Source organism: Cyprinodon tularosa, unplaced genomic scaffold (assembly GCF_016077235.1).
Source record: "Cyprinodon tularosa strain WSP-4 unplaced genomic scaffold, ASM1607723v1 ctg75, whole genome shotgun sequence".
In the NCBI taxonomy this organism is placed as follows: domain Eukaryota; kingdom Metazoa; phylum Chordata; class Actinopteri; order Cyprinodontiformes; family Cyprinodontidae; genus Cyprinodon; species Cyprinodon tularosa.
The window spans coordinates 495,286-512,155 of NW_024039507.1; the positions used below are offsets into that span (position 1 = coordinate 495,286).

Here is a 16,870-nt window from a genome sequence, read left to right on the forward strand (position 1 = left end):
CATGATGGACCACATCCTCTCCAAAGCCAATTATTTCTAAAGATGCTCTTTATTAAGACGAAGGCCCTGCTTCCCCGTTCAGTGCTTCAGCCGAACTTTGACCCACCTCCACCCCATATTCTTCCTCTCTCGTAACCCACTCTTAGACCCTCTCATCCTCCAACTTATTTCACCGCCATTGTTCGGGCCCCGGGGGGAAGACTATTCTAATCTTCTTCCTAGAGTACCCATTCGAGCAAATGTTGATTTTCAGCATCAGTCTTCTGCTGGCCAAAGATCTGATTTCATTATGTCAACATCTATAAATCTGTTTCTATCTTCTAGAACTCTAGTCGACCTCGGCAGCTGGCCGCTTACACTGCACCTGTTTCTGCTGAAGGTTTCTTCCTGTTAAAGGGGAGTTTTCCTCTCCACTGTCGCTACATACATACTCTGTGTGAGTGATTGCAGAGGGTCAATGAGTTCATGCATTCAACTGGTTTTCCTTAGATAGTCAATCTTAACCAACCTGAGTGTGTTACTTGCAAATCAATTATATTGAACAAAACTTTTGCAATTGCACCTTTTCTCTGTGTGAGTCTCTACAGGTTGAATTTCCCAACAACCTTTAGATTTGTTAGCTTGCTTAAGGGGAGCTCAGAATGCTGTAAGGACGTTCTCTGGGTCACATGAATTATTCTGCGATGGATCCCACCCTTTCAATTCACATAGGCAAGTTTTTGAGAACCACAGCCCGCATCCATATGCACCAAGTGCTATGCATGGACCGGAAAATCACTTAATGCATCTCAAATTTAGCTAATACTTCTGTAAAAGGTTACACAGTGTTGCTTAAAAGACCAGTAAATTAGAATTAATTTAGCAGTTGCAAAGTAAAACAATTTGAAACAGTTTAGAGGTTACAAATACTTCTAAAGCAGAAGAAGAAACCACTGACTGTGAGAAAGAACGAGGTGAAAAAAGAGGGGGCAAATTCCCCAGAGGAATTAAAATAGGCCATGCTTCATCTACAGGGGTCCAAGTGAGGTGGAGAGACATGCAGTATTGATGGAAAGTGCAGTGCGTACATGTTGGTGAATGACAGCATGACAGGATGAGACCTTTAGCAAGATACAAGAAGAAACAGAAATATGTCACTTGTTTGGAAACATTTAAATGTCTTTTGTTTTTTTGCTTTAATTCCTAGAATAAAGTGATGACCATTGATGGAGTCAAGGTGAAATTGCAGGTAAGGTTTTTAATTTACCATCAAAAAGAAAGCTTAGATGATGATAAGTTCTGTAGATGAAAGCATTTATAGATCAAAACAGAAGTGCGCCTGCAAGAGGAAAAAAAATGCTATGATATTTTATCCAAAATTGTCAATTAGGGCAGGCCTACAGTACATGGTTTGGCTCAAATAAATTAGAAGCTTTCACTGCTTTGAGCAGCAATGGCAAAAAAAAAAACAGTTATTTAATAATGATTTATATTGTACTTTAATTCGTTTAGTATGGGTCACTAGATCACATAACTTTGATTAATGGTCCAGAAAATGCTGATTTCTTTATCTGTTTTAGAAACATATTCAATCCAGTTATTTTCTTTTGCACTTTTATCAAACTAGGCCTTTATAGAAATAAAAATACTAATTTAACTAAATCATTCATTTAAATCATATATAGCATTTATTATGAGTGACTCTTGTAATAAACATATCCAAAAAAAGTTACATTGCAGCTACGCTCAACTTTAGATATTGCTTTGCTGGTTAGCTGTTTTTGTTTAAAAAGACCCTCAGCTAAAAAGATATTCTGCTGGTTTTTGAAAACAGTCTGTAAAGAAACATGGAAGAGAAGAATCAAATGAGCCATTACTGTATTCCTCTGGTGTTTTTTCTCAGGAACTATAAGAAGAGCATAAGAACCATGACCAAAAAATGCTTCCAAATTAGCTTTAAATAATTTGGGAGGGTCCTAAGGCACCCACTGACACACTGTTTAGAATTATCAAGAGATGAGCTATTTCGTCTGCACTTTTTTGACATATATACAGTATTATACCGTCTAAATTAACAGAATTTATGTTCATGTTTTCAAATCATGATAACTACAAGTTTAACTCCTCCCAGCCAGTAAAATGAGCACTTACTTTTCAGTCAAACAGCAAACTGAGGGTTCAGGCTCACACAAGATCAAAGTAAAACCATTTCATTGCCTTCGACACACATGGATATCTAAGGGAAACACGCAGCTCTTAAAGCTTTTTTTGATGTTTATTTTGGTTGTCTTTTGTCTTCTTTTTCTTGTTGTTATGTTGCCTGTTTTCTGTTCCTCTCATCTCATGCAGGAGTCTAGGAGTTAATGTATATCTTCTGTGTTGTCTATTTTTGTCTGTTTTGTTTTATTTTCTCTATTTTCATGCACTCTTTCTGGTCTCTATCTCTCTCTCCCCTTAGTTCTTTTTTTTTTCTTTTTCACCTCTCTTTCCATTGCATAAGATTTTACTCCCTAAATAATGTTCAATAAAATTTCATACAGAAGTACCAAGAGAAACTTTATAGCAACAGTCATAATGGTCTACTTGTGAAAGCAAAGCTGTTGGGCTAACATCTAGCTCTGGGACATCAATTCCCAGAGCCATATTGGCAAAATGGGAAAAAAAAAAAAAGTAAAAGAGCACTGTATTATTATTTTTATAGATTAACTATTATCAAAAGTAAGTTCCTTTTAATTATTCCTACTCAGTGATCATTTTTATATTATCTCCAGATCTGGGACACAGCTGGACAGGAGCGCTTTCGCAGTGTAACTCATGCCTACTATCGTGATGCTCATGGTGAGTTTCCAATTTAGAATTTAACTTTCTTTTTTTATGACATATAGTGCTTATTGCTTATGTGTGTACACATGGTTGCTTCCCATGTTGCATTAAAAAAAAAAAATTTTGTTTATTTACTAAAATATTTTTCCGCTTGTTTGTGATTGAGCTTGATAACAAGATTACAGTAATTTGAGCCTCCGAAGTTTCAGGTAGAAGGTTATCTATTCTTTGTTTTTTCATGTTTTTTTTTTTTAGGACTTCATATACAAAACATAGACTGCTTTCTTCCCTGCTTTTCAATTTGTGCTCAGACTGGCAGATATGAATGCAGTTAATACAGGATTCTTACTATCCTTTTTTTTTTCCCAAACCACAACATAAACCAATGCTCACAATCTTACTGCATTTAATCACATTGAAACGGAGCCAGATTTAACTGAAATACATTGAATCTGTAAGTAGATTTAAGGTTGGTTTCTTTCTAATTTCATGTGTTGATTTCTTTTTTTTTTACTTTATGACAAAAGTAGCCTTACCATTTTTGCTGAAATTAATAATTAAATAAAAATGTATGCCAGCTTTATCTCTCAAACTCACAGTTTTAGATGTGAGCCTTTTTTTCCCACTCTGCAGAGCTTATCAAGTGATGATGTTTTATAACTCTGCTCAAAGAGTGAAGGAAGACGCTTTCAGGATTTCAGGGACTCCTTGATGTTCTGCAATCAGTCATCACATATTGCTCTATTTCTGTCTGTGCAACTGGATGTGAGGGCTTATCTACCATTTTTATCTTGATGTTAATTTACAAAACTTCTAAGTGGTAGTTCTCACATTTTGATATGAATCCCGTCAGAAGTAACTTTGGAAATGGTTTATAAACAACAGAGCATAGTGGAGGTAATAACCCAGAGTAGCTAAAGGACTTTAATCATGGTCTAGTTTTTTTAATTGATAAAATTTGTATCTTTTTTTCAAATAAAACAAAAAAGTATAAATACTGACTTGTACTGATTAAAGTTTTTAATATAAAATTTTGTCCTTCATTATTATAAATACGAACAAATAAAGCCATATAAAAAAGAGCAAAATGTACACAGTGGTTAATTTACACTACTTTTCTTTACATGTGCTGTATGGGGTTCTATAATTATATATGTAATTAATGCAGCTGTGTTACTGCAAATGATATACTCAAATTTTTATGCAATGTAAGGAGAAAAACTATTTTAATTTCCAAAGAAATGTATTAATTTTCATCTAAAATATCTATAAATCAAAGTGGAAAAAGGTCTAATTCCTGGTTAATTTGCGCAACAGTGCTCAATAAACCTGATTTGTTTGGACAATCAGGGATGAAGGAATCCCTACTTAAAAAATAGGAAATCTCCACTTATTAAGTGTAAAAAAAATACTGTTTTGCATATTTCTGCTTTAGAGCTTCGAAGTACCTTTCAATTAGTATTGAATAAATCAATCGTTTGAAGATTATTTATATATCACTTTTGTACAATTGGTGGTGCACAATGTGCTTTAGAAAACTTACTACGAACACAAATCTAAAACATGCATGATAGAACAATTCAAGAAAAGCGCAAAGTGTTATATATAAAGAATAAAATCACAATATAAACTAAAAGAAAATGTCATGCACAGTTGAATAGCTAGGAGTAGAAGAATGATCACTGCATCTTTTGCCCCTAGTCCTGGGGTATGCAGGTTTAAAAGCTCTGAGCACAGACCAGTTATCGCAGCCGTCTGTTCCGACAAAAAAATAAATATAATAATAACCAACAAAGGCCGTGGGTGGTAAAAGGTGATTTTTGTTTTTGCACACACTTCCAGCTTGAGTTATTGTAAAAGAAAAGAAAAAGAACAATTACCTGGTGTGTTCTTAATCACTCAAATTAATGGGAGGGTCTAACAATTAACAACTTACTCCAAACAATACAAAATATAATAAAATAAATAACAAATTTTGGTTTTAAATTAACTTTAATATATTTTACATACCAATACAAAAACAAAATTGGTAGAAATAACAAATTACAAAAATTTAGCATAAATGGCCACAACACTATTAAAATGAATAGTTAAAATTGAGACTAATATGCAGGTGTAAGGTGACTTTCAAAACCAACAGCAGGACTTTAACGTCTATCCTAAGTGAACTGGAAGCCACTAGAGAGAGGAGAGAAATTGACATGTTTAGGAGCATTTTAGGGAAACAAGCAGCTGTGATTTGGACCAGTTGAGGCTAATGAAGAATGGACTGGCCAATTTCTGCACTAAGAGTTTTATAGTCAACCTTGAGCAAATGCATGCATGCATTGGCTTTTCCAGACCAGACTGGAATAAAAATGGTTTGACTTTTGATAGGAGTCTTAGCAGAAAAAGGAATGCTTTGACCACTGAGTTTACCTCTTTATCAAACTTCAGAATGATGTCAAAAATTATACCTAGGTTTCAAATATCTAAAGCAAAAGGTTGGGAAGAAAGCTTAAAGGCCTGACAAGATTGCTCTGAATTTAAGAGAAAGTACTAAGCCTCCTTTTAATTTAGGTGGAGATAATCTTGAGACAACCACTCTCTGATGTCAGAAAAGGTTTTACAAAATAGAGTATTTTTGTTGTTTTGTTTCATTGGCATGTAGAATTGTACATCATCAGCATGAAAATGAAAACCTTGTGTTTGGAGATGTCCAAGTGGCAACATTTGGAGGGAATACAGAACTGGTCAAAGACATTAGCTTTGTGGCACAACAAAGGACAATGAAGCTATTTCAGATGTGAAGAAATCAATCATAAAAGATAACAATTTATTGCTTTGATATGAGACAAACCACTGGACTATGCAGCCCGACCCACTGTTCCCGACAACAAAAAATGACTGCATGGTTTACAATATCAAAGGCAAAGGTCTAGCATCACAAGCGCAACTAAATTATTTGCACATAATGCTGTAAGGGTATCATTATATACATAGAGCAAAGTAGAAGCTTTGACGAGACCTGAATTCTGACTGAAACTTTTCAGCAATTTCATGCAGCGAGAGGTAATATTGTGGCTGTGACAGGAGAACTTTTTTCATAACCTTAGCAAAAAAAGGCAGATATGAAACTTAATGAAAATTAGAAGAAATGCATGAATCAAGATTGCTTTTTTTTACGCGGTGGCTCAACCACATCATGTTTAAAGGCAGCAGGGACAGTGTCCATCCTGAGACATCAGTTTATGAAGGAGAGGAGGCAGGCTTCAATGGTTTCGACTGCTCCTTCCACTATATTAATAGAGACAGTGTCTGATGGGCAGTTGGGAGGATTTAGAGACTTAAGAGAATCAGTTCTTTAAGAGTAATAGGATCAAATTCTCAAAAACTCCAAAAGAATCAAGCAAAACTAAAGTTGAGGTCTTGGGAATACCCTGTCTGACACACCAAACCTTGTCAATATAATAACTTTTGAAGACATGCAGGTGTGTATAGAAACATTAAAAACCACCATGCCTTGGTTTATATCAGAATTTGGGATACTAAAAAGACCTTAACAGGTGTATGCAAAAAAAAATGCTTTCAACAGACAACCAGTAATGTAGAGATTCTAACTTTTAGTGGGCTAAAGTAAGCATTTTCTAACCATAGATATTCAAACTTCAAAGAAATTACACTCCACCTTGGAAACCAAGTCCAGTGGATATTTTTTGAACTTTTACGGAATGACTATGACCTGGATTACTGAGAATCTTCATCAGCATACTCCGGTACCACAAATTGATGAGTCTATAGCAGGGGTCACCAACGCGGTGTCCATGGGCACCAAGGTGCCCTCAAGGACCACATGGGGGGCCCTCAGAGTCTTCTAAAGAAAGAACAACCCACCAGTGGGCTAAGTTTGAAATTTTATTTTATTCTGTTGCTCTTCTTTTTAATCATTTATAGAGATTTCAAAATGACAATGTCTAAATAAACTTAGAAATTAACAGAAACAATAAAAATATGTTGATAATGAACAAAGTTTAGGCTAACACCAACCCTTGCAGCTCATGGGTCAGTAATGGTCGCCCTTTCTAAAAGTGTAAAATTTTTCCTACAGATAAAAGCCGAGGTCATCCCCGTAAATTCCCAGTTAGTAAAGACTGTAGTTTGCAGCACAGATGCACCCGATTTCCCATAGTCATTCAATAAACAGCATTTTATTTTGCCTGATTCGGTTGTGAACTGCTGATTGACATCAAGCAGCAGCTCACATTCATATTATCTAGTTTACAATCTAGCTCATTTTCCTTTCCCCTGAGGTCTGTACAAATGAGGTGGGATTAACAAGACCTAACATATTTTTTTACTGTGTTTTCAATTTAACCGTTGTTTTGTTTCTTTCAGCTCTTCTCTTGTTGTACGATGTCACCAACAAATCGTCCTTTGACAACATACAGGTTTGCTATTGGTTTTTACCTTTTCAAAGCCCATATTTAACTCTAAATTCATTTTGGCTAACTTCAGCTCTTCTTTCTTATTTGCTACTTGAGGAGCTTCTGTTTTTTTTTATTAATCAAATTATGCATCAAACTTCATAGCCAACATTGTCAAAAGAATCCTGTTTTTTCATTTTTAATGCTAAAAGTTGTTGCTAAAAAAAAAATAGCTCTCAAAAGAAAAGCAAAAGATTGTTTTCTGCCAAAATGCTAAAATATATAATTGAAAAAATATGTTAAATTATTTATATGTAATAAGACCACAATAAGTCGTTTGATAATATTTTCTACGTATTATGCACAACTCAACTGACAAATAAACATGTTCTGGGGTAATTGTAAGTAAATAAAAACCAATACTTTGCAGATGCACATTCTTACAGTCAACCTTGTTAAGATCAAACCCCCATTCATTTACAGTATTTAAGTCCGATTAACCTTTTTAACTGCCTGTCCTAGTTTGGTTTACATTTTTTTCACTTTTGCATTCTTTAGCTATAGGCAGTTTACAGAGAAGTTACAAATGAGAAAAACAATCTTATACAAATTCATTAGATGAGACAAGTATAAAAAAAATTAAAAACATGGTTGTTGTTTTTTTAACATGGTAGATTGAAGATGGCCATTGCTAAATTAAGTCCTCCAAATAGATTTCTGTGTTCAAAAAACTTTGAAAGAACTTGAATGAAAACTGGTCAGGCAGGTTGCTATGGGGCTCAGAGCAACATTAAAGAATAACAAAAAAGTATTTTCTTATACAAATAACATCCACGACTAATGTCTTCTGAAACCTTCAGAGGGAATACATTAGGGTCCGAACAAACTAAGCTGAAATGGTGGACATAATTCTAAGGTGCACATCACTGAAAGAATGGTTTAATGGTTTACCTATAGTGAAATGTGGTGATTAAACTGTTTACACTTTCCCTTTGTACAGAAGAAAGTGGGGTTTTTTTTGTTTTGCTTTGTTTTGCTTTTTTAGATTGAATCCGGAAAATGTACAAATATTAGTCAGTTTTGACCCAATATTACAGTTTAAAGTAGATTTTTTTTTATTCACCTCTCATTTCACAGTATTTACTTGAAGCAAGCTTAAATTCTCACAATTTATTGTATGATATATTTTTTAAATGCTGTAATTCTATAAATATTGACTTTTAGTATTGCAAGAAAGAGGAATTTTGAATCCATTATCCGAAAGCTACAGAGTGTGGTACAACTGAAAACCACCTAAATCATGGGCAGCCACTGAAATAAATAGTCCACTAAAGGAAAAGTTCATTCAGCCAGGCAGCAAGTAGGTCTAATGTTACTGTTGAAGACCCATTGTGGATCGAAATCTTGGGTGAGTAAAATATGTTGTGCACTCCATTGTTCATTCCGTTATCAAATAGTGTGTAGAAGGAAGCTATTGGTAAAAGAAAGCTTAAAAAAAAATCAGCAGTTTGCCAGAAACAATAGAGAGAACACAACAAACATTAGAAAGAAGATGTTCTGCCATCAAGCTCAGTAGTGGCATAAACGTGCTGTTGGGATGCTTCTATTACGCAGATGATAAGAAGATGGAGGAGCTAAATACAGATCAATCTTCAAAGGAAATTGGTTAGATAAAAAAAAGACTTGAAGCAGAACTTTGCAGTGAAACAGGAAAGCCCTAAAGGTCATCTCTAAAAATGTGCAAGGCTGGCAAAGTCATTTTCCAATAGGTTGTAACTGCCTCAACAAGTGGTTCTACAAAGTAGTGATTTGGTAGTCTAAGAACAAATGTACAATTTTCGTCGTTGTGCAATAATGCTCTACTTTATGTTGGTGTGATGTTTTAGTTTTTGTTTTTTTGTGAAACGGTTAAGGTGTTTAAATACGTCTAGAAGCCACTGGACCCTTTTTGGAGCATAATGACTGCCCTCTAAGATTAAATAGAAAAACTACCAATCTGATTAATGATGAAATTTAGTAATTATAACCTCTCTGCAGGAAATTGCATAAAGAAAAAAAAAATATTTCAAATGAAAAACTGCTTTTTTCACGTTTGAACACAGAGGGAACAGAAAATTTGACCATTTATGAATAATAAAGCATGTCAAAGTTTAAAACTTGTACATATCCTGATTATCAGTTAGGGCTGTTAAATTGCTACCTTTCAATGCTTCTATTTCGGATGTTACCATATTTCTGTACACTGTGTCGGCTTTCAAAAAGGTGGTAGGTGTTTCAAGCTTGTATATATTCCATTTCCATTGGTGAAGTAAGTGTATTTTGCACTTTCGAAGAGAGGCAATTTTCAGCTGCTGTATTTGACATGGTACATAAAAATTCTTTTTTTTTTCAGAGTACCAAAGGGCTCTAATGGAATAGAGGCTGTTAGATACTAGACTGTAGAGAAATGTGATGTTCCGTTACTCTTCGAGTGATCCCTGAAGCAGGAAAGATCTTTTTTGAGTTCAGATGTGAGCAAAAAGCAAAACAAAACCAAGAGCAGAGACTGCTGGGAAGAAGAATTTGTTTGGCAGCTACACAGGGGAGGATGAGTTACTGTCAGCAGTCTGACACACTGTCTCCTACCCTTTTTATGCTGAAGCGATGTACAGTAGCTACAGAGTCTTCTGCATTTTTCTTTATGGGTACAACACATCTGCTCCAGGCTTTGCTTTCTACTATCTTATCTATCCAAAAATTCTAGCTTTCTACTGTAAGGCAACTTTGAATGTGTACTCAGATAAAAAGCCTGTCATAACCTGTCTTAAAGCTTATTGTCTTTAACCCCAGCTAATTAGTATTGCTCATTTTAAGCACCAGAACTGTAATGATTAATTCAGGTTCAGCACCATACCAACAAAAGACACCATTTATTGATTAAGCTGTCATATTATAAATTTTCTTTTGTGCAAATGATTTAGAGGTCACTTTATCAACTATCCATATTTTATTGTGTTGTATTGATTAGATCACTGACCATGTGCGATAATGTTTAATACCCATTTTTCTGTAGTTAGTTCCATCATGTCATCCTTTGGGTGTTTCAAAAGACAGCAATGAAACTCGATTACTCCAATAAGTCTTGTTTATGCTGCAAGTCTTCCTCCCACTGGGATGCCTCTGCTAATTGTGCTATTAAACATGTGTGTACTACAGGGATCAAGTACAGTACCTCCAGGTAATTTTTTTTAACCTTAGTGTGAAATGGAGGTGCTAGTTTTTCTCCATAACTTTTGTTAAGTCTGTTACTAATATTGCCTGCTTGTAACAGTTTTCTAAATCACGGGTGCTGTGCAATTATTATATATTTATTGTCCAAATATGTTATTTAATCAAATAAACAGAACCATCGAAAATGTGAATCAAGCTCCATTCATAGTCAAACAGATAACTGCACATATAAGGAATATAATCACCACAGCTTCTTTCAAAATATAAGAGTTAATTAACAAAAATCATTCAGCCCCAGGGTCAGACATATTTCAGTCAAAAACTGTTGACTAAACTTGTGAAACTCAAATAAACTAAGCTGCTATGTATACAAGGAAGAAGAAAAAAACATGGTTGAAAACCATAATGAATATAATGAAACACTGTTTCAAAGTTCAGCAAGGATTTTATGTTTGAGAATATTAAAATTATAAAAATATATCTTGAAGAATTTGGATTGTGGTCAAGTTTACTTTTAACTAATTTAGAGCAATTGGAATGTGTTCAAACTAAAACACAATGCAAGTCCAAGAGTTAAATAAAACGCTATTTGGAAAAATTATATTTTATTAAATGATTTGCTTAATTTAGAAATAATAATCTTTTGTTAAATGATGCTTAACCTTCTTTGATTGAGCTAGCAGTTAGCAGACGTGAGGGTACGCCTATTAAATAAAGTTTGATCATATTTTGGTAACAGAATGTAATGGGCATATGATAAAAAATATTATATTAGTTTACTTTAGTTTAAACCTTTAGTAAAATAAATCTTGTTTTAGCTTTATAAACAACAGCTTAAAACATGTCAGTTTAGCGTACCATGTTGCCCATCTTGTTAACTTTCCTTAAATAGCGCTTAACATCAAAAATCATCACAAAGAAAAAAATATTGAGCTGAAAAAAATTTTCCCAAATTTTAGTGCCAGACCTCCGTCCTTTCCTGATCATTGGTTCATTATCACTGTGAATGGAAGGACTTTTATATTAAATGAATTTAGACTTGGTCGTGTTTGTTAGTTGTTGTTTTTATTCAACAGTGCTTTTGCACATGCTCTAAACCTGCATGCTCTTTCCCTGTACTGACATGCAAAAAGGTTCAATAAGATTACAGCACAAAATGAAAGGTGTTTATATATATCATTCAGACAAAAAAAAAAAGTCAATCTGAAATCATTGCGATTGTATTGCCATGATTTCTTGCAACGCCAGAAGTATTGTCATGGTTTGGAAATTTTCATTCAAACTCTTTTGAGTTTGAATTTTTTTGCTCTGCTTGGAATTCACTAAATTATATCAGAGGAAATTGAAATGAGTCAAAAATCTGTTTACTAACACAAAATATAATAATTTAATATATAAAACTAAATTAGTAGGGATATTTTTTTTTCACACATGCAATGGTTTCAAACTGTCATTATTGGTTGGTAGAGATCCAAATCCAAATCTGCAATGTGAACCGACTGAGGTTGTTGCATTATTATTAGAAACAGTTTTTTAGTCTTATTTAGTCATCCCTCCATCCCTCTTCTACAACCATCCACTGCACATTTAGTCAGTGTCTATTCCTGAAATAAGAAATTCTGGCGACAGGCCTTAGATGCCTGCTGGCACGCCGCTTCCTAACGAGCATTAACTCAGGTTATTGAACACTAATGGTGATAAATGCTTCTCTGAGGGAAAGACATAAATCAGATGGGGGTATAAATTTCCTTTTGCGCCATCAGACCTGCTCTTCTCTGTTTTCTGTCACTGTCTCCTCAATGAAGCGAAGTCAGGAAACCATAGCACTATCATTATTGAAGCTGTGCATCATTTTCAGAGAGGAAGGCTTAACATATAAGGGATGAGAAGCTCAGTCAAGACAATTTATACCCTGATAAGCAGCAATATCTGAGCACCTTTCTCAGATATAATTGCTCCATTCTAACAGGTGTAAAATCACGTCCTTTAAACAAAAACACAAGATAATACTGTGTAAAACATTTTAAGGAATACTGCTTTGGTTACTCTATAAGGCTCTATGTTTGAGAATGTTGCAGATAATCTTTCTCATACAGCCTGGCCCTTGTGATGATATTTAACATTTTTTAAGATTAATGATATGGTTGCAACTATTCTGAGGGTTGCAGAAAAATATACATGTTTGACTCAGAAGAAACATTTAAGCAATGGGAAATTTTTATTAAGTTATTTAATAAAACAATTTTTAGGTTCATAGCTTTAACATTGTAGCACATCTGACTTCCACAGGATGTTAAAAAATAAGTATTTGAAAGTTTCACATAAAAGCGAAAATTTTTATAAAGCATCCACGGATTTGGTAATTTTGCCCTACAGCAATCATTTATTTCAATAAACTATAAAATAAAAAATTGTTATAAAGCCCCAATGTCATAACTCATTGTTTGAATAGTTTTTTACTAGACAAAAAAAGGAAAAATAACTGTAGTTTCTTAATTTCTTTAGGGATAATAGAGTGGTTATTATTTAATGTTTTATACATAAAATATAAATATTTAAGTAACAACTAGCTATAGCTTGTCTGGACAAAAAATGAAGTCTGAACAAAAAACATACTTAATTCATATCTGCTTCATCTAGAAGCACATTTCTACAAATGTTTAGTTTTTAAATCGGCTTTCAACCTGAAGCAAACTTTATTTATTTATTGTGTCTGTTTGAGAATGTCAGTTGTAAGTTAGTAATCCATATGAATTGGGTATGTGAAGAAAAAACCTCTCTGATTGAATATTGACTAGTCCAAACCCAAATTAGAAAGTCCACTTTGTAACCCTATACATATAACATAAGGGTCCTTATTGAACAGTAAGGCCTTTACTCTGAGTGTTAAATTGTCCATCACTGCTGTTTTTGCTTTCACATATTTGTGCGAAATTACACGTGCTAATGTCCCAATGCTTCACGGGTACGTGTCTATGTTGTGGAAATACAATGAAAGCCTTGAGGGAGATGAAACATTCAGTTGCTTGTTTTCATTTATCTTTCTGTCTGTCCCCAGGGCATGTTCTGGCTTCAAATGAATTGACCGCCTGCCTACCACATAGCTGCTAGTTAAATGTCATGGCACCAGCACACCAGATGGTGATGAGAGAAACTGTCTGTAAATAATGCAGTGATATAAAGTCAAATAGCAATTATTTATAATCAGATGACACTCTGGCATTTGAAGAGTGACTCATTTTAGGTTTGAAGTGTGCTTCAAGGCAACGTAATAATTTTTCCACCCGATCCGGTTTAATACACTTTGATTAGGCCATGATATGCAATACTTTTTGAGTGATTCGAACACTGTAGTGTGTGTGTTGGGTTTGAAACATGATTGTATTAGCTCCAATCATGAGTAATCATTTAGGCTGCACCCACTGCAGTGTTGCCCTACAAAACTCTTGCAGGTAGGTAAAACCCTGCAGTGTTCAGACGGCTCTGTGGACATTCTAATTTACTTTGTATGTAGGGAGTGTTGTGACAAAACAGATGGGGTGATTTCTGTATGTGAACACAAACAATACAAGATGGATTTTTACAGCTTCTTGCTGTTTGCTGTGGTGGAGTCAGCTCGCACAAAAACCAGGATGACTGCATTTCTCCCATTATATGGATCAGTTAAAGTTGTTCCTTTAAAGGACTAACATGGCAGAAAATATCCTATTATTTTAAAGTAAAATATCATCTGCCTTGAACACATATTATAAAACTAAAAGGCAATTCTTCAGATCCTGAGCTATCTCTATAGTTATGCTGCTATAGGCTTAGACTTTTGGAGGACATAGGGACCCCCATTTCATCATTCTGCTTCATTCTCTCTCTGTTCTCCTATTCTGCAGAATCTGTTAGTTCAATCTCTAACCTTCTGCTCTCTCTGCTTTTCCTCAGAGTAGCTTTGCCTCGTCTGTTCCTGTTTGGCTGTGACGTCATCCTGGAAAGAAACATCAGCTGTGCTGCTTCCATCAACACCCTTGTTTATAGATGTTGGAGATCGGCCTGTTTTCCAGTGTGGTCCTGTTTCTCTGGCCGTGACTGAGTGGATGTGCTCTCTTCGTCCTCTGGCGTGGGAGCTGCCTTGGAGCTCGTCTGCCTGGCTGTGTGTTTCCTGGACGGGGCCGCCTTTTACAGCTGCTTTTTGTATCTCTGTTTCTGTCTCCTTGAACCCCAGTCGGCCTCGGCAGATGGCCGCTCACACTGAGCCTGGTTCTGCTGGAGGTTTCTTCCTGTTAAAAGGGAGTTTTTTCCTCTCCACTGTCGCTACAAGCATGCTTAGTGTGGGGGATTGTATTTGAGTCAATGAGTCAATGCAATCAACTGGTTTTCCTTAGATAGAAAACTTTGTATCAATTTGACTGTATGATCTGGTTGAACTGTAAAGTGCCTTGAGATGACATGTGTTGTGAATTTGGCGCTATATAAATAAACTGAATTGAATTGAATTGAATTGAATTCAGATCAAAGAATGTTAGATGGCTCATTCATTCTACACACAAAAAGAAATAGATGTCATTTTAGAGCAGTGTTTTTCAACCCTGGTCCTCAAGGCACACTGCCCTGCCTGTTTCCCAGCTTTCACACACCTGTTATCAATTGATAGCAGATTATCAGGCTTTGCTGAACTGCAATCATCTGAATCAAGTGTGCTGAAGCTCAAAAACATCCAAAACATGCAGAGCAGTGTGCCTTGAGGACGAGGGTTGAAAAACACTGTTTTAGAGTGAATTCAAGTAACATAACCAGAAAAATTAAGATTAAGAAAAGTTCTTTCGAAACTTAAATTGTCAAACCTGTTGACAAATAAATTAGGACATCTCCACATTTATATACCAAGGGATATCACATTAGATGTACATAGTAAAAATATAGCTTCTAAGCCTTTGGAAGGAATTTTGCCTTCATTCAACCTTGAAGATGAAACAGTTTCTGATTGTTAAAGTGAAAGTGAAAAGCATAATGAGAATTTAAGATCTGTTTTGGGCTTTTAGACAAAACCTTGTGGCAGTTTGTTGAGAGATTTAAAGAAGTCTCGAAAGAATTTGAAATCACTCCTTCCTGTTAATTAGATAAGTCTACAAGTACAAGGCTTTTAAATAACTTCCTAAATTCCCTGGACTGATGAATACTACTAAGTTCATAAGTAAATATTTTTTTAACTTAAATATTCCGTGTTGACAGGATAAGAAAATTAAGTCTAAAAAGGTTTTTGCTATGATTTTGTTTTAAGCAACACATACTTGTCTTAAAATATATAATCACATTCAGTTGCAAAACAGCCAAAAAAAAAAAATGTATTAATTAATTAAATCTTTTCATACAGCCTTTTAAAATATTTCCCAGTCTGTATATTTCCTATAAACAAAAGACCAGGTCAGAGATTAGGCTCCATCTCTGAAAGTCCTCACTACATCTCAAGTTAGTATTTAGCCTGACTACAGCTTTCAGTCTACAAGAATTGTTTCATGTTAATGTGAGATCTTTATTCTGCTCTTTTACAAAATAAAGGGCTTTTTCGTAATTAGCATGTCATTATTAAAGACAGGTTTTATAAAGGATAGATTATATACTCTATATTTCATTTCTATCACTTCCTAAACAATTTAGATGAAAACACTAGATTTTTATATTACTGTTTGGCTCTTTCTGCCTGTCAGAGAGTTTTCTGTATCTGTTGTGTGTCAGTGACTCAGTGTCATTGTGTTTTGCTCAGCTGCTTAAAGCTCCTCTCAGGGGAGAAGTCCTACTTTCACCCTCCGCTCCTCTGGGTCGCTTAACTCTGACTCAGCCTGTTGACAGGAGCAGACTTCTCCCCTCTGTCTCTCTATGTAACACTGATCAAAGCTGGGCAAGAATAGCATTATCTACCCATTGCAAATCTGCTTAGACAAGAGAGCAAACAGGGAGAAAGTTGTTAAGCTGAGGAAAACTTTGTTCCTCCTTGAAGGGATGTAAATGGGATGGTTAATGAATTCAAAGCTAAACCTGGGATTTACAGCTCTGAAAGCAATCAAGTAACATGCATTACGCTACTTACTTTATATGGCCCACAAGGAATTCAAGGACAGGGCATTTGAATCATGAATTGCTTAAAAAAGCTACTTTCTCATTATATAACTAACAATTTCTCATCCCATTATTTAAGTGTCACGGTCTTATCTGAAAATGTTTTATATTCTGACTCTATTATCCTGAAAAATTTCCACCCGGGGATTTTCTTTTTGTGTAGCTCCAGATCTGTCCTATTTACAATTCGTCATAGTATTTTCACTCCATGTGAAATTGTCTGTTTTATGTCAGGAGTTCTAAGTACAGATGTGACCTAAGACTGTGACCCAAAAAGTTTGTTTTATTTGGTGAAATAATTTTTAAAAGATGTTTCTATTCTTCATTTATTGGCATCTTTAGTTCTGCAA

The 16,870-nt window shown here is 34.9% G+C and overlaps 1 protein-coding gene across 1 annotated transcript in view; it reads left to right on the top strand.

Moving 5' to 3' along the window:
- Positions 1-16,870, top strand: part of LOC119773199 (ras-related protein Rab-26-like) — a 68,891-nt gene that overhangs the window by 35,113 nt on the left and 16,908 nt on the right. Inside the window, exons 3-5 of the mRNA XM_038270085.1 lie at positions 1,187-1,228; positions 2,751-2,817; positions 7,177-7,229. Coding sequence (XP_038126013.1) covers positions 1,187-1,228; positions 2,751-2,817; positions 7,177-7,229 — 162 coding nt within the window. The remainder of the gene's footprint in view (positions 1-1,186; positions 1,229-2,750; positions 2,818-7,176; positions 7,230-16,870) is intronic.